Raw genomic sequence first — 23,474 nt, 5'->3', positions numbered from 1 at the left:
ATTGGGTTTCTTTGCTTAATTTCTCTTACTGAAAATTCATCTTTCCATGAAATAATTAATTTGTTTTGTTTATAAATAGATTATCCTACATGCAAAGACCCAAGATATTTCATCTTCTATTATGAAGTCTTCAATTCAGTCCCAGCATCGCTGCTCCTACTATCTCAATGCATTAATGATAGGTCCTATTAAAGTGCTTAACTGGATGAACAGGAATGACATTTTCCACATATTTTTAAAGCTGTCTAGCTTATCTATGTCTTCTTCCTTCCCATTTACATTGCCACCTAATTCCTGAACAAAATATTGTTTATTAGTAATAGTAATAATTAGTAATAGTATTCAAATAAATAAGTTCAAATGTTCACAGTAGGCACAAATGTGATATTTTTAACTGATGAGCATTCTATCTGTTAAAAGTATATATGAATAATACTATTTTCATTTTATAGCAAGATACATAGTGAAATACAAGTTCAGTCATCCCCTAGTATCGATGGGTGATTGGTTTCAGGACCCCTCGCAGATACTGTAATCCACAAATGCTCTAGTCCCTTTGCATGTAACCTATGCACATCCACATTTATACTTCACATCATCTCATGATAACTTTTAATGCCTAATACAATAGAAATGCTATGTAAATAGTTGTTATACTATATTGTTTAGGGAATAATGACAAGAAAAAAAGTCATGCTCAGTACAGACACAGACATTCATTTTTATTCCCCAAATATGTTCAATGTGCAATTGGTTAAATCCATGGATGCAGAACCCACAGATATAGAGAGCTGACTATATAAGAAAATTTTTTATATACTTAAAAGTTCTTCATATGTTTAGATTGAATGTGTTCTAAGTGTATTTGGGGAAGTAGGACAAGAATCTGGTGACCTCTGAATTTATTTTCACACTTATATTTTATGTAGCATAGAATTTGAGAGGATTTATTTGGTCTCTTAAAACAATAAGGCTTTGAGTTTACTTGAAGTAAAACTTATTTTAGTCAGAGGTATAATATAATTGTGAAGTTTTAGCTAAAACAAATGTTCATATTCATCTAAGCAGCAGATATATTTTCATGAAATGCTTAACCAAAGCAAAGAAAGCAGATATCAGTGTTGCGGTTCGATACCACCATCAGATGAGTGGACAGTTGACTGCTAAAACTTTTCCATTATTCAGTACTTACCTTAATAAAGCAAAAGGGTTGCCAAGTAAATTTAGTTACACTACATTTATATCCAAAGTTTTTAAAGTATTTTAGAGATTTTTAAGTATATAAATGAGAAGCAATCTGGGTTTTCAGTCAATAGTTTTTTACTCTCATCTAGGGATAAATATAAATTAAATAGGGTTACTGTAATACTTATGTGTAATCTTTCCATTATAAACAGTGGCTTAGATTTTTGAAACTATAAGAATTAATCAAATATAAGCTTATTGGGGGGCGGAGCAAGATGGCCAAATAGGAACAGCTCCAGTCTCCAAATCCCAGCGCGAGCGACACAAAAGACCAGTGATTTCTGCATTTTCAACTGAGGTACTGGGGTCATCTCACTAGAGAGTGCCGGACAATCGGTGCTGGTCAGCTGCTGCAGCCCAACCAGCGAGAGCTGAAGCAGGGCGAGGCATCACCTCACCTGGGAAGCGCAAAGGGGAAGGGAATCCCTTTTCCTAGCCAGGGAAACTGAGACACACAACACCTGGAAAATCAGGTAACTCCCACACCAATACTGCACTTTAAGCAAACGGGCACACCAGGAGATTATACCCACACCTGACCGGGAGGGTCCCACACCCACAGAGCCTCCCTCATTGCTAGCACAGCCGTCTGCAATCTAACTGCAAGGAAGCAGGGAGGCTGGGGGAGGGGCGCCCGCCATTGCTGAGGCTTAAGTAGGTAAACAAAGCCGCTGGGAAGCTCGAACTGGGTGGAGCTCACAACAGCTCAAGGAAACCTGCCTGTGTCTGTAGAATCCACCTCAGGGGACAGGGCACAGCTAAACAACAACAACAAAAAAGCAGCAGAACCCTGTGCAGACATAAACAACTCTGTCTGACAACTTTGAAGAGAGCCGTGGATCTCCCAACACGGAGGTTGAGATCCGAGAACGGACAGACTGCCTGCTCAAGTGGGTCCCTGACCCCTGAGTAGCCTAGCTGGGAGACATCCCCCACTAGGGGCAGTCTGACACCCCACACCTCACAGGGTGGAGTACACCCCTGAGAGGAAGCTTCCAAAGTAAGAATCAGACAGGTACACTCTCTGTTCAGCAATATTCTATCTTCCGCAACCTCTGCTGCTGATACCCAGGCAAACAGGGTCTGGAGTGGACCTCAAGAAATCTCCAACAGACCTACAGCTGAGGGTCCTGACTATTAGAAGGAAAACTATCAAACAGGAAGAACACCTATACCAAAACCCCATCAGTACGTCACCATCATCAAAGACCAGAGGCAGATAAAACCACAAAGATGGGGAAGAAGCAGGGCAGAAAAGCTGGAAATTCAAAAAATAAGAGCACATCTCCCCCTGCAAAGGAGCGCAGCTCATCGCCAGCAATGGATTAAAGCTGGTCAGAGAATGACTTTGACGAGATGAGAGAAGAAGGCTTCAGTCCATCAAACTTCTCAGAGCTAAAGGAGGAATTACGTACCCAGCGCAAAGAAACTAAAAATCTTGAAAAAAGAGTGGAAGAATTGATAGCTAGAATAATTAATGCAGAGAAGGTCATAAACGAAATGACAGAGATGAAAACCATGACACGAGAAATACGTGACAAATCCACAAGCTTCAGTAACCACTCGATCAACTGGAAGAAAGAGTATCAGCGATTGAGGATCAAATGAATGAAATGAAGCGAGAAGAGAAACCAAAAGAAAAAGAAGAAAAAGAAATGAACAAAGCCTGCAAGAGATGCGATTATGTAAAAAGACCAATCTACGTCTGATTGGGGTGCCTGAAAGTGGGGGGAAAATGGAACCAAGTTGGAAAACACTCTTCAGGGTATCATCCAGGAGAACTTCCCCAACCTAGTAGGGCAGGCCAACATTCAAATTCAGGAAATACAGAGAACGCCACAAAGATACTCCTCGAGAAGAGCAACTCCAAAACACATAATTGCCAGATTCACCAAAGTTGAAATGAAGAAAAAAATCTTAAGGGCAGCCAGAGAGAAAGGTCGGGTTACCCACAAAGGGAAGCCCATTAGAGTTACAGCAGACCTCTCAGCAGAAACTCTACAAGCCAGAAGAGAGTGGGGGTCAATATTCAACATTTTTAAAGAAAAAAATTTTCAACCCAGAATTTCATATCCAGCCAAACTAAGTTTCATCAGTGAAGGAGAAATAAAATCCTTCACAGATAAGCAAATGCTTAGAGATTTTGTCACCACCAGGCCTGCCTTACAAGAGACCCTGAAGGAAGCCCTAAACATGGAAAGGAACAACCGGTACCAGCCATTGCAAAAACATGCCAAAATGTAAAGACCATCGAGGCCAGGAAGAAACTGCATCAACTAACGAGCAAAATCACCAGTTAATATCATAATGGCAGGATCAAGTTCACACATAACAATATTAACCTTAAATGTAAATGGACTAAATGCTCCAATTAAAAGACACAGACTGGCAAACTGGATAAAGAGTCAAGACCCATCAGTCTGCTGTATTCAGGAGACCCATCTCACATGCAGAGACATACATAGGCTCAAAATAAAGGGATGGAGGAAGATCTACCAAGCAAATGGAGAACAAAAAAAGCAGGGGTTGCAATCCTAGTCTCTGATAAAATAGACTTTAAACCATCAAAGATCAAAAGAGACAAAGAAGGACATTACATAATGATAAAGGGATCAATTCAACAGGAAGAGCTAACTATCCTAAATATATATGCACCCAATACATGAGCACCCAAATTCATAAAGCAAGTCCTTAGAGACTTACAAGAGACTTAGACTTCCATACAATAATAATGGGAGACTTCAACACTCCACTGTCAACATTAGACAGATCAACGAGACAGAAAGTTAACAAGATATCCAGGAATTGAACTCATCTCTGCACCAACGGACCTAATAGACATCTATAGAACTCTCCACCCCAAATCAACAGAATGTACATTCTTCTCAGCACCACATCGCACTTATTCCAAAATTGACCATAATTGGAAGTAAAGCACTCCTCAGCAAATGTACAAGAACTGAAATTATAACAACTGTCTCTCAGACCACAGTGCAATCAAACTAGAACTCAGGACTAAGAAACTCAATCAAAACCGCTCAACTACATGGAAACTGAACAACCTGCTCCTGAATGACTACTGGGTACATAACGAAATGAAGGCAGAAATGAAGATGTTCTTTGATACCAATGAGAACAAATATACAACATACCAGAATCTCTGGGACACATTTAAAGCAGTGTGTAGAGGGAAATGTATAGCACTAAATGCCCACAAGAGAAAGCTGGAAAGATCTAAAATTGACACTCTAATATCACAATTAAAAAAACTGAAGAAGCAAGAGCAAACACATTCAAAAGCTAGCAGAAGGCAAGAAATAACTAAGATCAGAGCAGAACTGAAGGAGACAGAGACACAAAAAACCCTCCAAAAAATCAATGAATCCAGGAGTTGGTTTTTTGGAAAAATCAACAAAATTGACAGAACGCTAGCAAGACTAATAAAGAAGAAAAGAGAGAGGAATCAAAGAGACACAATAAAAATGATAAAGGGGATATCACCACCAACCCCACAGAAATACAGACTACCATCAGAGAATGCTATAAACACCTCTAGGCAAATCAACTAGAAAATCTAGAAGAAATGGATAATTTCCTGGACACTTACACTCTTCCAAGACGAAACCAGGAAGAAGTTGAATCCCTGAATAGACCAATAGCAGGCTCTGAAATTGAGGCAATAATTAATAGCCTACCAACCAAAAAAAGTCCAGGACCATGGATTCACAGCTGAATTCTACCAGAGGTACAAGGAGGAGCTGGTACCATCCTTCTGAAACTATTCCAATCAATAGAAAAAGAGGGAATCCTCCCTAACTCATTTTATGAGGCCAACATCATCCTGATACCAAAGCCTGGCAGAGACACAACAAAAAAGAGAATTTTAGACCAATATCCCTGATGAACATCCATGCAAAAATCCTCAATAAAATACTAGCAAACCGGATTCAGCAGCACATCAAAAAGCTTATCCACCATGATCAAGTGGGCTTCATCCCTGGGATGCAAGGCTGCTTCAACATTCGCAAATCAATAAACGTAATCCAGCATATAAACAGAACCAAGACAAGAACGACATGATTATCTCAATAGATGCAGAAAAGGCTTTTGACAAAATTCAACAGCCCTTCATGCTAAAACGCTCAATAAATTCGGTATTGATGGAACGTACCTCAAAATAATAAGAGCTATTTATGACAGACCCACAGCCAATATCATACTGAATGGGCAAAACTGGAAAAATTCCTTTGAAAACTGGCACAAGACAGGGATGCCCTCCTCACCACTCCTATTCAACATAGTGTTGGAAGTTCTGGCTAGGGCAATCAGGCAAGAGAAAGAAATCAAGGGTATCCAGTTAGGAAAAGAAGAAGTCAAATTGTCCCTGTTTGCAGATGACATGATTGTATATTTAGAAAACCCCATTGTCTCAGCCCAAAATCTCCTTAAGCTGATAAGAAACTTCAGCAAAGTCTCAGGTTACAAAATTAATGTGCAAAAATCACAAGCATTCTTATACACCAGTAATAGACAAGCAGAGAGCCAAATCAGGAATGAACTTCCATTCACAATTGCTTCAAAGAGAATAAAATACCTAGGAATCCAACTTACAAGGGATGTAAAGGACCTCTTCAAGGAGAACTACAAACCACTGCTCAGTGAAATCAAAGAGGACACAAACAAATGGAAGAACATACCATGCTCATGGATAGGAAGAATCAATATCGTGTAATGGCCATACTGCCCAAGGTTATTTATAGATTCAATGCCATCCCCATCAAGCTACCATGAGTTTCTTCACAGAACTGGAAAAAACTGCTTGAAAGTTCATATGGAACAAAAAAGAGCCCGCATTGCCAAGACAATCCTAAGTCAAAAGAACAAAGCTGGAGGCATCACGCTACCTGACTTCAAACTATACTACAAGGCTACAGTAACCAAAACAGCATGGTACTGGTACCAAAACAGAGATATAGACCAATGGAACAGAACAGCGTCCTCAGAATTATACCACACATCTACAGCCATCTGATCTTTGACAAACCTGAGAGAAACAAGAAATGGGGAACGGATTCCCTATTTAATAAATGGTGCTGGGAAAATTGGCTAGCCATAAGTAGAAAGCTGAAACTGGATCCTTTCCTTACTCCTTATACAAAATTAATTCAAGATGGATTAGAGACTTAAATGTTAGACCTAATACCATAAAAACCCTAGAAGAAAACCTAGGTAGTACCATTGAGGACATAGGCATGGCAAGGACTTCATGTCTAAAACACCAAAAGCAACGGCAGCAAAAGCCAAAATTGACAAATGTGATCTAATTAAACTAAAGAGCTTCTGCACAGCAAAAGAAACTGCCATCAGAGTGAACAGGCAACCTACAGAATGGGAGAAAATTTTTGCAATCTACTCATCTGACAAAGGGCTAATATCCAGAACCTACAAAGACTCAACAAATTTACAAGAAAAACAAACAACCCCGTCAAAAAGTGGGCAAAGGATATGAACAGACATTTCTCAAAAAAGACATTCATACAGCCAACAGACACATGAAAAATGCTCGTCATCACTGTCCATCAGAGAAATGCAAATCAAAACCACAATGAGATACCATCTCACACCAGTTAGAATGGCAATCATTCAAAAGTCAGGAAACAACAGGTGCTGTAGAGGATGCGAAAGGAACACTTTTACACTGTTGGTGGGATTGTAAACTAGTTCAACCATTATGGAAAACAGTATGGCAATTCCTCAAGCTAGAACTAGATGTAACATATGACCCAGCCATCCCATTACTGGATATATACCCAAAGGATTATAAATCATGCTGCTATAAACACAAATGCACACGTATGTTTATTGCGGCACTATTCACAACAGCAAAGACTTGGAATCAACCCAAATGTCCATTAGTGACAGACTGGATTAAGAAAATGTGGCACATATACACCATGGACTATTATGCAGCCATAAAAAAGGATGAGTTTGTGTCCTTTGTAGGGACATGGATGCAGCTGGAAACCATCATTCTCAGCAAACTATCACAAGAACAGAAAACCAAACACCGCATGTTCTCACTCATAGGTGGGAACTGAACAATGAGATCACTTGGACTGGAAAGGGAACATCACACATCGGGGCCTATCATTGTGGGGGAGGGGGGAGGGATTGCGTTGGGAGTTATACCTGATATAAATGACGAATTGATGGGTGCTGACGTGTTGATGGGTGCAGCACACCAACATGGCACAAGTATACATATGTAACAAACCCGCACGTTATGCACATGTACCCTAGAACTTAAAGTATAATAATAATAATAATAATAATAATAATAAAACAAATACAACTTATTATAGCCAGTAAGCTGCTAATCTGTGACTCCTTTTTTAAATAGTTATCATGGTGATGAACACTGTAGAAAACAATAGGAGTTTAAAACAGGGAGTTAGGGAGTTTTTCTTAAGTAAATGATACTTAAGATAATATCTGAAATTATTTAAGTCATATTGAGGAGTGGGGAGTGGAAAGAGGAAAATCTTGTAGACAGAGGGAATAAAATGCTCAAAGGCCTCAAACAACTGAAGGACGTTAGAGCAAACAGGAAAGTGGAGAGGAGTGGCTAGAAAAGTGAATGGAAAGATAGACAAAGAAGGATCATGCAAGATCTTGTAGGCCACATTAAAGATTTTTTCAAAATATTATTTGTTGAGATATTTTCTCAGTATTTTTGAAGTAATGAAAAAAGTACTTGAAATAACATCAAGTACCAAAATGCGAACACTATAATTGATACTAATATTTGCAGAGCTTTCTGATCTCTCTACATTTTTTTTCAGGGTGATCTATCATGAGTGAAGCAAAGGATTCTTAACATACATGCTCCTAATAATTATCTATCATTTTTTCCCCTGTCTTATAGCCAGATATGGGGTGGAGAAATGATTTGTGAAACAGTAGAGCAACTGTAGTACACAATTGTTCAGTGAAAGTTTTGTACTGTCAGGCCTGTGATATTGATGCCACTTTACCTGAAACTGATAATCAATTATTCCCATCTTCTGCTTGTAACTACATGATCTTCATGCATGTCCTTTTTTTTTTTTTTTTGAGATGGAGTCTCACTCTGTTGCCCAGGCATGATTTCAGCTCACTGCGTGTCTATTTCTAAGTATATCTTGGAATTGCAAAAGGACAATCAAAATGAAAATTAAATTTGGAGATTTAGCAGTGGTCCTTCTCTCCCCCATCCATCCATAAAAATTACATATAAACATTAAAATCTAGATGGTATATTAAAGTCTTGTGAGTTTAAAATTAGTTAAGGATAAGTAAGAAAGTGTTAATTTGTTTATATTGGTATGGTGTATAGTCACTGAAATAAAGCTTTATGAAAAATTATTTTTAAAACCTCAGGTTATGTCAGTCTTGTTTCTGGTGGAAATACCGCACTATTTTATGAAAAAGGAGAAAATTTAAAAACAGATATCATAGTTTATCACCTCCAAGCTAATAAATGGTCATGAAAACAGCAGCCAGTAGCATGACTGATGAAGACTCTGAAATGATAACGTGATTCTAGGAAGCTAGAAGAATTCATATAACACCGACCTAATTGTTGCTCTTGAAGCATACAACTAATTTTGCAACATGTAAATACTTTATAAAGTTTAAAAGAAATGTTTCCTGCATATTGAGAACTGTAATGAAAAATAATGTCAGAGGTGATCAGAATTTCTACTTATCTTGAAAATTTAGAGTAGATCTGAGTACTTGTACATCTTAAACCTGGTCCCAAATTATCAAGAATCTGATAGGAAGGCCTTTCTTTATAGCAGAGCTTCTTGTTTTATGGTTGATAAGGGTTTCTGTTTTGTGAAAGGATTCCCGCTTTCTGAATTTTTGAGCCGTCCAAAAGTTATCTTATAGTTTAGATCAATGTTATTAAGAGTTTTTTGTTTCAGGATACCAACGATGGCATTAGGTTTGTATTTGTTTTACCATTGAATGTTTATATGTGCCTTAGGTTTGCAAAACAAAATATATAGAACATTCTTCACTTTTGAAGTAGATTAAAAGTAATTAACCACAAAAACCTTTAAAAGTCAGAAACTGTTTAAAATATCCCTACATATACTACTGATAGATATTGCAATAAGAATGTAAGTACCAAAATGTATTAAATTTAAGAAAGACATTTAAGGCATCGAAAGAATATACCTTGAAATAATAAGAGCCATCTGTGAGAAATCAACAGCCAGAATGAGGCTGAATGGGCAATAACTGAATGCATATTCCCCTTGAGAACTGAAACAAGACAAGTATGCCCACTCTCACCACTCCTATTCCACATAGTACTGGAAGTCCTAGCTACAACAATCAGGCAAGATAAAGAAATTAAAGGGATCTGAATAGGAAGAAGAGGAATCAAACTGTCTCTTTTCACAAATGGTATGGTTTTGTGCCTGGAAATCCCCATAGCCTCTGTTCAAGAGCTCCCAGATTTGATGAAAACTTTAGCCAAGTTTTAGGATTAAAAAATTAATATATATAAATCAGTAGCACTTCTGTACACTGTGTCCAAGGTGAGAGCCCAATGAAGAACGCAATCTCACTTACAATAGCCAATAAAAAAAGTACATTACCTAAGAGTACATCTGCCCAAAGGAGGTGAAAGATCTCTACAATGACAACTACAAAACACTGCTTAAAGAAACCATAGATGACCAGGCACAGTGGCTCACGCCTGTAATCCCAGCACTTTGGGAGGCTGAGGTGGGCAGATCACAAGGTCAGGAGTTCGAGACCAGCCTGATCAATATAGTGAAACCCCATCTCTACTAAAAATACAAAATTAGCTGGGCGTGATGGCGTGCGCCTGTAATCCCAGCTACTCAGGAGGCTGAGGCAAGAGAATAGCTTGAACCTGGGAGGCGGAGGTTTCAGTGAGCCAAGATCACGCCACGGCACTCCAGCCTGGGCGACAGAGTGAGACTCCATCTCAGAAAAGAAAAAAAAGAAAAAAGAAATCGTAGATGATGCAAACAAATGGAAAAACATTCCATGCTCATGGATCAGAAGAATCAAAGTTGTTAAAATGGCCATATTGCCCCTAGCAATTTCTAGATTCAGTGCTATTCCTATCAAACTACCAACATTTATCACAGAATTAGAAAAAACTATTCTAAAATGTATATGGTACCAAAAAAGACCCCAAATCACTAAAGCAATCCTAAGCAAAAAGAACAAAGCTAGAGACATCACACTACCCAATTTCAAACTCTACTACAAGGATACAGTAAACAAAACAGCGTGGTACTGGTACAAAAACAGACACATAGATCAATGGAATGGGTTAGAGAGTCCAGAATTAAGGCCACACACCTACAGCTATCTAATCTTCAACAAAGTTGACAAAAATAAGCAATGAGGAGGCGATTCCCTATTCAGTAAATGGCACTGGGATAGCTAGCAAGCCGTATGCAGAAGATTGAAACTGAAGCCCTTCCTTTCATCATATATGAAGATAAACTCGAGAGGGCATAAACATTTAAATATAAAACCACAATAAGAATCCTAGAAGAAAACTGAGGAAACACCATTCTGGACCTGGGCCTTGGGAAAGTATTTATGACTAAGTCCTCAAGAGCAATTGCAACAAAAACGAAAATTGACAAATGGGACCTAATTAAGTTCTTTAAGCTTCTGCACAGCAAAAGAAACTGTCAACAGAGTAAACAGACAGCCTACAGAATGGGAGAAAATATTTGCAAACTATTTATTTGACAAAGGTCTACTATCCAGAGTCTAAAAACAACTTAAACCAACAAGGAAAAAACAAATGACCCCTTTAAAAATGTAAATAATACATGAACAGACACTTCTCAAAAGAAGACATCTACGTGGCCAACAAGCATATGAAAAAATACGCAACATCACTAATCATTAGAGAAATGCAAATCAAAACTGCAATGAGATACTGTCTCATACCAGTCGGAATGGCTGTGATTGAAAACCCAACAAATAGCAGATGCTGGTGATGTTGCAAAGAAAAGGGAACCCTTATACACTGCCTGCAGGAATGTAAACTAGTTCAGCCACTGTCAAAAGCAGTCTGAAGACTTCTCAAAGAACTTAAAACAGAGCTCTATTCAACCCACCAATCCCATTACTAGGCATATACCCAAAGGATTATAAATCATTCTGCCATAAGGACACATGCATGTGTATGTTCATCACAACACTGTTCAAAAATAGCAAAGACACAGAATCAACCTAAATGTCCGTCAATGGTGGACTGCATAAAGAAAATGTGATACATATACACCATGGAATACTACACAGTCATAGTTAATCCACCAGTCACCAAGCCCTGCCCACATAAAAAAAAACAAAAAAACAAAAAAACAAACAAACAAAATAAAACTTTCAATCTGATTTTTGGTGCTGTTCTTGTAAATATATAGAATCAGAGATCACAAAATCTCTGAGGAAAGCTTCCAATTAAGATTCAAAACAGTACAAACTGAAAAAATAATATATTCAGAAAGATAACTATGAGAAAATTACTATGAAAAAGCAGAACTTTTAAACATAACAATGAAAAATATTTTGCATTGAATATCTGGAAATTGATTTTTTTTTTTTTTTTTTTTGAGAGAGAGAGTTTTGCTCTGTAGCCAGGCTGGAATACAGTGGCATGATCACGGCTTACTGCAGTCTTGCCTCTCAGGTTCAAGCAATTCTCATGCCTTAACCTCCTGAGTAGCTGGTATTACAGGTGAACTCCGCAACATTTGGCTAATTTTTGTATTTTTGTTTAGTAGAGACAGGGTTTCACCATGTTGGCCAGACTGCAGTCAAACTCCTGGCCTCAAGTGTTCCTCCTGCCTTGGCCTCCCAAAGTGCTAAGATTACAGGCATGAGCCACTGTGTCTGGCCTGGAAATTGAAATTGATATAGAAATGCAATGACGTTTGTGATGAAAATGTGAAATGATAAAATTTAGGAAATCTCACAGAGTATGGAACAAAAATACACATGGAAAGTAAGAATTTAAAAAGAAAATTATTAGAAATTCAGGAAGTTCAAGATTCTTCATTATAGAGTAGAAGATTTAAAAAGAAACAAATTATCACAAACATCAAAAACATACTTTTTCTGTAACTCAGGGATCCACCAAATGCCAAGCACAATGAAGTATATGCTTAAGTTATCACCATGAAATTTCATAATACAGGGATCCTGAAAGTTAACAGAGAAACAGAAAATCATGTACAAATAATCTTAAATCAGAATTTTATCAGACTTCTCAGCAGAAGACATTGGAGCTCTACCTTTAATAACTCTGAAGGAAAAAATTCAACCCTAGAATGCTGTACTTGGTCAAACTATCAGTCAAGGGCAGATTAATTATATTCTTTGAAAGTTTTTAAGTAGCTTACCTCCTGTGTACTCTTTCTTTGTAGCTGCTGGATAATATGTTTCATCAAAATGAGAAGTAAATATGAAAGAGTGGTAAATAATATCTTACCCAAAAAGTTAGGAATCAAATATAGGGGAAAGCCTAAGAGAATTGGATAATGATAAAGAGAAGTTCCAGGACAATAGCTATTCAGTAAATTTCAGAAGCAATTCATAGCCATTAAAGTGAGAGAAGAGCAGGCTCAGGAAAGCTGTCTTTTTCCATCTATTTTTGCCCAAATGGTTGTGTTTTATCCTATTGAAAATAGTTCAGTATTTCTGAAAGATCTAATACTAATGGGTGCCAGTGAAGAAATTAATAGGTTTAGAGAAGTTATTTTACCCAGAATTGCAAAATACCTCATGGAACTTTAATTCAAACCTGGGAAACCATAATCCATGTTTTATTCACAATGCACTTTCTCAATAATTACAATGCAAGGTTAAAAAACAGTAGTGCCGTGTAACGAGAGATTACTTTGTAGGAGTAATTGTGCATTTTAATGTACACTTCACAAAGTACTTTTGCATTATATTTTGATTATGATAATGTGCTTTGGGAGGATTTTAAGATGAGAGGTGACATGAGTCAAGTGAATGGAAAATGAGTTATCTGTCAGAACTAACAATCAGGATAGAATCAGGATGGATGCCAGTACATCATGAAGATTCATTGTAAACCTTTTATGGTGTTGATGGGATGTCTTGGAAGCAGATACAAATGACTTTTCCAATGCCAGTGATTTAAGGACTGCACTACAACCTTTGCTCTAGATCACTGACTCAACTTCAAACTTTTACTGGTGATAGATGAGTCAAATTGATTTGAGCCCTGCAAATACAAAATCTATGGACTGAAACCCTTTCCTTTGGAAATTAACCCGTGTTAAGTAGACAGACTTTAGATGGTTGAGTGTTTTCTCTCATTGGCTGCCAAATTTTTATCTTAACTATTTAAATGGAAAGTTTTCTAAAATAAATTGCTCAATCTCTTTCTTCTTAAGCAGGCTAGAGGAGCCTGTCTTAAACTGATTTTTCTTTGAGTTTGTGTTTGTATTTTCTTTGTGAAATAACAAGTTGCTATTGTTATAGAGCTTCACTATATTATCCGTTGCCCAAATAAACAGGCCCATGTCTCAAAGCTTGTTTCACTCTGTTTTATAGTTTTTATATTAGGAATAGCATGTGAGGTGATGAAATCTGACCTCTTTTTGTAGCCATGGAAGTAATGAGCTGTGAAGTTGGCAAACATCACTAAGGAATGCCTAATTGAGTAACTGGTCTTATCAGACTATCTGATCATATTCCAAATCTAAGTTAGTTAGGAAGTAACAAAAGATGCCTTATAACCTTATAGTAACTTCAGACTTCTACCCTTAGTAACATGCTTAACAAATCACTTAACTTCCTTTTGTCTTAGTTTCTTTATCTTTAGCAGAAAAGAGGGTGGGAAGAATAATTACAATACCTGTCTTTAATAATCATTGTAAGAATTAAATGGATTAAGTGAAAGTGTACAATAACTGTCACGTAATAAATGGTCAGTGTTATCTTCTTTTTCCCTCTTCCAGATTTCTCCACCTTACCACAGCAGATAACTCTAAATGATTACTCATGCACTATCCACAGAATTTAGTTAATGCCTATTTCCTTTTCCCCTTGTAAGCCCTTCATTTCAAAAAGAGGGGGAGAAAAAAAGAACTTACCACTTTGTGACATGTGATATATTTTTCTCCACTGCCTGCCTGAGCTGACACTTGGACTTTTACAGAGGAAATGACGATATATGCCATTTGCTACTTTTAGAAATAGGGAAAGATAAAAACACGTCAATGCTAAACTCCTGTATCACAGTCAACTTCTTCAGTTTCTCCTGCCTTTCTGTGATCTCTCCACTTTCGCCATAGAGGACTGGCTAACTTCTCATCAGGACTGTTGGCCTCCTAAGGAGATACAGTCTCATCAAAAACCAAACGATACAGAGTTGTAGTAACCTTTCTATGTGTATTACCTCTGCATTAAAGATGCTTAAATTTCAAACATGAGAAACAAAAGGAAATCTAATATGAAAGTGTTCCTATTTTATCTTTCAATCAAGTGCATTTAAACCTTACTTGATGAAACTTTAAAACCTTCATTTAACTCAAGAAATTATTAAAGAGTGGAGAAATGCTGATTGGGCACAGTGGATGATGCCTGTAATCCTAGAACTTTGGGAGGCAAAGGCAGGTGAATTGCCTGAGGTCAGGAATTCAAGAACAGCCTGGGCAACATGGCGAAACCCCATGTCTACTAAAAATACAAAAAATTAGCCAGGCGTTGTGGCACAGGCCTGTAATCCCAGCTTCTAGGGAGGCTGAGGCACGAGAATTGCTTGACCCTGGGAGGCCAAGGTTGCAGTGAGCCGTGATTGCGACACTGCACTCCAGCCTGGGAGACAGAACAAGACTATCTCAAAAACAGGAAAAAAAAAAATGAGAAATGCTGAATTGAGATTCTGAAAATTTTTTCTAATTATTTTATATCTTATTTAATGGCAGTAAAACTGTCAGTTCACTTTACTAGAATTCATTCTGAATCAATAATCAACATCTTCTATATCTTTTGTCTACCTATTCCCAAATTATACTCTCCCCCCACAACTTTCATTTTACGTTGGAAAAGTGGAAACATTAATTCAAAATAAATTTGGCAGATTTTTAAATAAGGAGATGTGTTATATTCTGTGGCTTTTAAATAATGATACTCTGAAATATACAAACATATATACATATATATGTAGATAATTCCAAGTAAAAGACGCACATGAAAACATAAGTAGATACATTTACAAATATATGTAAGCAAATTATACCATCATTTCCATCATTCTAGTATTTCCATCAATCCAGTCATAAATATGCTGATTAATATCTACATTGTTTCTTTACTGATTTTTTTTAATAACTTATCATCTTAGCCATATTTAGATATATTCACTTAGGAGAGACGCTGTTTGTTACTTTAAAAGAGCAATCTAAATTCTATACATTTGCTTTTTTAAAACATTTCTATCTAGAAATTGACATTGAACGCTGTGTGAGAGAATCTATCAACCTGTTTTGTTGGACTCCTAAAAGTGCTACTTACAGACAGCATGCTCAACCTCCAAAGCCAACTTCTGACAGCAGTGGAGTCAGAAGTTCGGCACCTTATTTCTCTGCTGAGTGTCCAGATCCTCCAAAGACAGATCTGGTATGTATTTGCGGATTTAGTTTACGAAGTCCAAAAGGAGATGGATGTTAAAATTAATATACCCTAGTATCATTATTGCTCTTAATGGTGTCATTTATGTCCTTTTAATGTAGCTATTTTCTAACGTGATTAGATTCATAGAAATGTTCCAGAAAACCATTATATCTATTTGGTTATAGAGTTAGGAAGATTGTTTTGATGTATTCCTCCAGATAGCAAGTTTTGCTTTTTTTGTTTGCATTTGTCGTATCTGTTTATATATCAGTTGGTTATACAGTGAGAGATTACAGAAGCAAAGAAAGAATTTAAAAAATAGAAAAAGAGTTGTTAATAGAGCAGGAACTTGTTGTTGGTTGACAGAAGAAACAGCATTTTTAAAACTATGCCCATGTAGGTGTTTCAACATTGTCATTCTTATTAAACACAGTTTATAAATATGGTCAACAAAGCTTTCAGTTATAATAATTCATATATTTCAAATATTCTAATATTATCATAGTATCATAATTATTTCCATGAAATTGAATTTCAGTCAGTATGTATGTATTGCTTTTCAGATATGGCACTTTCTATGATTTTATTTATGTCCCCAAATATATGAGTACATTCATTTGCACATATTTCCATCACAATCAAATTATATTAAGGTCACTTATAAACATGACCCTGCTTATGATTCAATACAGAGCAATTTCAATAATTATAATCTCTGCCTCTAGATATATAGATGATAGAGAGGGAAACAGCTAAATGATTATACATATGAAAGATTATAAGACATTTCTAAAATATCCTGAGAGAGAAAAGAATAAGAACCCACACTTATAAATAAATATTTGCATTATAGTTTTCCAAAAGTAGTAGTTTTCCTCTGCCTGCCTGGAAGAAAGTAAGTTCTCAAATATTAGAAATTTTCAGCTGAAGATATTACCATGTAATGAATTTTGGTGGGAGAACTCATTTGTCAGTAAATGATAAATGTTGTTCTAGATTAGGGAACCCCAACCCCCAGGCCACAGACTGGTACCGGTCACAGGAACCAGGCCACACAGCAGGAGATGAGTGGCAGGCAAGCCAGCAAAGGTTTATCTGTATTTACAGCCACTCTCCATTACTCGCATTACTTCCTGAGTGCCACTTCCTGTGAGATTAGCAGCAGCATTACAGTCTTATAGGAGCAGAAATCCTCTTGTGAACTGCACGTGTGAGGGATCGAGGTTGCCCATTCCTTATGAGAATATAATGCCTGATGATCTGTCGCTATCTCCCATCACCCCCAGATGCGACCATCAAGTAGCAGAGAAACAAGCTCAGGGCTCCCACTGATTCTATATTATGAAGAGTCATGTAATTATTTCAGTATATATTACAATGTAATAATAATAGAAATAAGGTGCACAATAAATGTAATATGCCTGAATCATCCCCAAACCATGTGCCACACCCTAGGTCCATGGAAAAATTGTCTTCCATGATAACAGTCCCTGGTGCCAAAACAGTTGGGGACCACTGTTCTAGATGACCTGTAAGATAGCTTGAAACTCTGAAATTCAGCAATTCTGAATACAAAGTTATTTAATAGTTTCTTTGTTTCAAATTTTGAATTGTATCCTCTTTGTGACACAAAAACATTTGTTAAGAAGACTGACTTCTCCATTTTATTGCCTTTGTTCCTTTCACATATGAGTTGCTTTTATTTATGTGGGTTGATTTCTGAGCTCTCTATTCTTTTTCATTGATCTGTTTGTCTGTTCTTTTGCCAGTAATATATTGTTTTGATTTATAATTTGTCTTGAAGCTCAGAAGTGTCAGTCCTCCAGCTCTGTTCCTTTTTAATACTGTATTGGTTATTCTGAGTCTTTGTTTCCAAATAACTTTAAAATTAGTTTGTTGATACCTACAAAATAACTTGCTGCTATTTTGATTGGGATTACACTGAATCTACGTATCAGTTTGGGAAGAACTCTTGACAGTACAGGTTGATTGTCTCTTTTCAGAGATGCTTGGGACCAAAAACACTTTTGGTCCCATTTTATTTGTTTTGATTTTGGAATATTTGCATTATACTTTACTGATTGAGCATTCCTAATCCAAAAATACAAAATCCAGAATGTTCCAATGAGCGTTTCCTTTGACTGTCATCTTGGTATTCAGAATGTTTCTGATTTTGGAACATTTTGGATTATGGATTTCGGGACTAGAGATATTCAACGTTTATTGAATCTTCCTATCCAGGAAATGGAATATTTTTTCATTTATCTAGTTGTTGGATTTCTTTCATCAGATTTTTATAGTTTTTCTCATTTAGATCTTATATATATTTTGTTAGACTTATATCTAAGTATTTGATTTTGAGGAATGCTGTTGTAAATGGTATTATTTTTTATTTCAAATTCCATTTGTACATTTGCAGGTATACAGGAAAGCGTTTGACTTTTTATATTAACTTCGCGTCCTGCTACCTTACTGTAGTTACTTATATTAGCTCCAGTTTTTTGCTCATTCCTTCAGATTTTCTACATATATGATCACATTATTTGAAAAATAATTTATTTCTTCCTTGCCAATTAGTACACCTCTTATTTTCTTTGCTTGTGTTATTGCGTTAGATACAACATCTAATATAATGTTAAAAAGAAATGGTGAGAGGACATCCTTGCCTTCTACCTGGTCTTAGCAGGAAAGCTTCTAGGGTCTCACCAGAAATTATTGTGTGAGCTGTAGGTTTTTGTAGATGTTTTTTACAAGTTGAGTAAGTTCTCTTTTATTCCCAATTTGCTGAGAGATTTTTATCATGAATGCATGTTGGATTTTGTAGAATGCATTTCCTGTATCTATTTATATGATCATGTGAATTTTCTTCTTTAGCTTGTTGGTGCAATGAATTACATTAATTTTCATATGTTAAAACAGCCTTGCATGCCTGGGATAAATTCTACTTGTTCATGGTATATAATTTATTTTATACATCGTGGGACTTGACTTTGATAATATTTTGTTGAGGATTTTGGTATCTATGTTCATGAGAGATCTTGTTTTCTTGTAATGTCTTTGTCTAGTTTTAGTATTTAGGGTAATGCTGGCCTCATAGAATGAGTTAGGACATATTCATTTTGCTTCTGTCTTCTCAAAGAAATTGTAGGTAGTTGGCATAATTTCTTCCTTCAGTCTTTAGTAGAATTCACCAGTGAATCCAACTGGATCTGATACTTTCTTTTTGGAAATGTTCTTAATTATTGATTGAATTTCTTTAATAGATGCAGGCCTATTCAGATTATCTAATTCTTCTCATGTAAATTGTGTCGTATTGTGTCTTTCAAGCCATTTTATCAAGGCTATCAAATTTATGGGCATAGAGTGGTTCATAGTATTCCTTTGTTATCATTTTATTGTCTATGGAATCTATACTGAGATCTCCTCTTTCATTTCTGCTGTTTGTAATTTGAATAATCTCTCTTTTTTTCTTAGCTGGTTAAAGGCTTATTGATTTTATTCATCTTTGCAAGGAGCCAGCTTTTGGTGTCATTGATCTCTTTGATTTACTGTTTTCAATTTCATTGATTTCTGCTCTGATTTTTATTTTTCTTCTCACTTTGAATTTAATTTGCTATTCTTTTTCTAGTTTTCTAAGGTGGAAGCTTAGATGATTTTAGCACTTCCCTTATTTCTAATATATGCCTTCAAAGCTATACATTTTCCTCTGAGCATTGTTTTTGCTGCATTCCAAAAATTTTGATGTTGTGTTTTCATTTCCATTTAGTTAATATTTTGACCTATTTATTAATTAAAGGTGTTTTGTTTAGTCTCTAAGTATATTGGTATTTCTTCTCTAAGTCTAATAGTTTGTAGCTAATTCAATCAACTGTATATATATACATACACATATATACAGTTCTATATATAGTTATATATATATACAATGTGTATATAATATATACACACATACACCCTATATATGTGAATAAGTTTATCTCTTTCTTTCCAGTTATTATGTTTCCAATTGTTTATTGTCTATTGCTTTGGATAGAACTTCTAGTTTAAGAGTAGGTAGACTTACTTGTTCCTGAATTTAATGAAAATGCTTCTAATTTAATCATTAAGTTTGATGTTTTTTATACTCTTTATTGAGACAATTATTATCCCATCTTTTTTGTATTTCTGAGTGTTTATCATGAATGTTAAATTTTATCAAATGCTTATTTTGTATTAATTTAGGATTATTTCATCTTTTATTGTGATAATGTCTTACATTATTGCAATTTCTTATATTTGATGATCATTACATTTCTGAGATAAAGTCTACTTGGTCACTACCAAAAAGACATACTGGCTATATTTGATTTGCTAGTTTTTTAAAAAAATTTATGCATCTATGTTTATAGATTAGAAAGGTCTATAATTTTCTTTTCCTTTTTGTCCTTGTCAGGCTTTGATCTTAAGATTATATTACCTATTGGGTATTGTGCTCACTACCTGGCTGACAGGAGTCACCCTAAACCTCAGCATCACACAATATACCCTTGTGACAAACCTGCACATGTACTCCTAAATCTAAAATAAAAGTTGAAATTATTTTTTAAATTTTATTTATTTCTCCTTTTGTCTGTTATTTAATCATTTTCTATAAAAGGAATTATCTCTTTATATAAATTGAGGAAACTTGTCTGAAAAAGCACTTCTATAAGTTCATCTTGTTTGAAAAGTATTTCTATTTAGTTAACATGTTTATTTTCTCAAAATTTTTTCTAAAAGTACCCATTTTAATTTTTTATGTTTGTAGATTTCTGTACATAAAAATTTTTAATTTTTGTTCTCTTTTATCTGAAATGTTGTCTACATTTTCCATCCTAATATTGTTTACTTGAAAGTTAAAATGTGTTAGTATAATAGAAAACAGGTACAAAAATAATGTATGCATGCTGTAAAAAGAACATTTATTAAAATTAGGATCATCAGAATTCAGGTTTATATTATATATTCTTATGTTTGAGTCAAAAACAGATTTTAAAAGCGGCTTTTATAAATTGAAATAAATTGTACTCTGTTACTAGTATAATGGAAGTTTAAAAGTGGATATTAGAAGAAAAATCAATTATACTTTTATTTCTGCATGCGTCTGTTGTGTTTATTCCCTGAATCAGAGTTTTATAATAGAGAAAGCATGAGCTTTGCTGTTAGATGGACTTGGTTTCAAATTTCAACCCTGTTCCTTTTTCATTGTATAATCTTGAATAATTCACATAACCTCTCTACTTCCCTATTTGTAATTATGAACATACTTAAAATAATACCACCCTGGCAGGGTTACTTTAAGAATGATATACATAAAGCTCCTAATTCAGTGTCTAGTGCATAATAAGCACTCCAAAAGAATAAAAAACCATTATTACATGTTTAGTAATTAACAGTTAATTTTTTTACTTTGCAGTCTGCCCAAGAACTTTATAACAGTCTTCTATATTTAAATGATCTGTACAAAGGACATGATGTTCTAGTATTCTGTTTTTCCTCAGCTATGTTACCTCATTACTATCACTTTACATTGAGAAACCACTATAAAAACAGTGCAGAGAGTAAGGATTAGGGAGGCTGGGTTTTCAAAGAAGGAATCTTTCTGGCAGTTTTACCTCAGTAAATTCAGTTTAAAATTTCACTTTGACCTTTACTTTTTAGTCTTAATACTATTTTCATCCCTAAACTAAAGAATTGCCAAAAGAATTATTTCATCTAGTGCCAAAGTCCTTCCCATCAGTTTTCTCTAAAGTAGCTAAAACTGCTTGAGAATTCTGACTGAAGTTTGTTAATTGAAGAAAATAATAAGTAAAGATATGTAATCTTGGTTAATAGAATGAATGTTTTTGAACGGAGTGTATTTTGGAAAAAACTCTAGTTAATCTTTGATTTTTTAAAATGCATTTCTTTTTTAAATTTTAATCACATATTTACAACTGGTATAACTTACATGCAATATGTAAATAAGCAATAATTATTAAGTTATTTTTAATACCTCATTATGAATACATATACTAACCCAAGATTTTATTAAATAAATTTTTTTATTCACATGATGCTAACTGCTTGTATATACTATTACCATAAAAATAATAGCATTTATTGCATTACCTTCAGTTTACAAGGTATGCTTTCAGTGTAGATTAAACATGAGTTTACTGTAGATAAAATCTTATTTAAAGCACATTTTTATACTTTTGGTTCAAATAGTTTCCAAAATTCAAGTATAAATGTCAGTCTACAAAGTTTAATCTCAATAATAACAACACCACTTTTTAGATTTTTAATAGTTTAAAAATAACACCACAGTGCTTTATGATTTTCAGGTACCCAGGTACGTTATTTTATCTGCCCCTAAACAAATCTCTGAGATGTTTTATCCCTATTTTAGATGTAAAGAGATTCAGAAACCTTACTTAATACAAGTTAACTTATAAATTGCCATTTTATCAGTACTGTAAATATGTTTTTCACTCTTATTTATTGAAATGTATATATTAATATATATCATATCCTACTGTACACTTGGCTTTTCAAGCATGTTTAAATTTTTCTCTATTTCTCTGGAAAATACATTAATATATACTCTTGCAATCATCTACATACCTACTCTTAAGAAGAAATCTTTTTATAGTAAGGACAAGGAAAAGTACAATTATGTATCCTTTTTTTGCTAACATATTGAGAGTAAAATATTAACCTAAAGGAGAACTAAACACTGTCTGCTGAAATTATTTAGAGCAATAGATGCATTGAAAACAAAAAGGTTAGCTTTGCATCCATTCTTTTTACTGGTTCCATTCTTCTGCCATTATCTAATGTAAGCAATTTTGGAGCCATTATGATAGGCACAATTTCAGTGAAAGATGAAGACTAGAAACCCTGGCAACTACATATAAGGGTAAAGTGTATCAGTCCTCTAGAAGTTAAGTAGAAGACATTTTATAGAAAATAATATCTTTTGAAATTTGTTTTTCCATAGTAATGTATAATCTTATTTTACCATTGGCCCAAAAAATAAGCAAATAATAATAATAATAATAACAATAATAATCCAACATAAGAAAATAAGGGATAGTTAGATTTGGGGATAGGATATCGAAAGACCTTGATTTACTGGATTAAAATATGATTTTTTCTTTCTATATTCCAAGTGTAAAGAAGGAGAAAGCAAACAAATTCCTGGACAGAAATTGATATGGTTTGACTGTGTTCCCATCCAAAGTCTGATTTTGAATTGTAGTAATTCCCATGTGTCAAGGGCAGGACCAGGTAGAGTAATTGAATAATAGGGGCAGTTTCCCCCATACTGTTTTCGTAATAGTGAGTGAGTTCTCGTAGGAGCTGATGGTTTTCTAATGGACTTCCCGCTTTGCTTGGCTCTCATTCTCTTTCTTGCCACCATGTAAAGAAGGACATGTTTGCTTCCCATTCTACCATGATTGTAAGTTTCCTGAAACCTGCCAAGCCATGCTGAACTGTGAAACCTCTTTCCTTTATAAATTACCCAGTTTGGG

General features: G+C 35.2%; 1 protein-coding gene across 3 annotated transcripts in view; it reads left to right on the top strand.

Moving 5' to 3' along the window:
- The window catches only part of TBCK (TBC1 domain containing kinase), a 261,067-nt gene that overhangs the window by 121,216 nt on the left and 116,377 nt on the right, over positions 1-23,474 (top strand). For 2 of the 3 annotated variants that reach the window (XM_033214930.1, XM_033214929.1), the window contains one exon: positions 15,770-15,945. In XM_033214930.1, the coding sequence (XP_033070821.1) occupies positions 15,770-15,945 (176 nt within the window). Of the gene's footprint in view, positions 1-15,769; positions 15,946-20,371; positions 20,511-23,474 lie in introns of those variants that run through there. The other variant, XM_033214931.1, reaches the window with a different exon arrangement.

Source organism: Trachypithecus francoisi, unplaced genomic scaffold (assembly GCF_009764315.1).
Source record: "Trachypithecus francoisi isolate TF-2019V2 unplaced genomic scaffold, Tfra_2.0 Lachesis_group1, whole genome shotgun sequence".
In the NCBI taxonomy this organism is placed as follows: Eukaryota; Metazoa; Chordata; class Mammalia; order Primates; family Cercopithecidae; genus Trachypithecus; species Trachypithecus francoisi.
The sequence above is the reverse complement of the archived record's forward strand: the minus strand, read 5'-3'. Positions and strand labels throughout refer to the sequence as shown.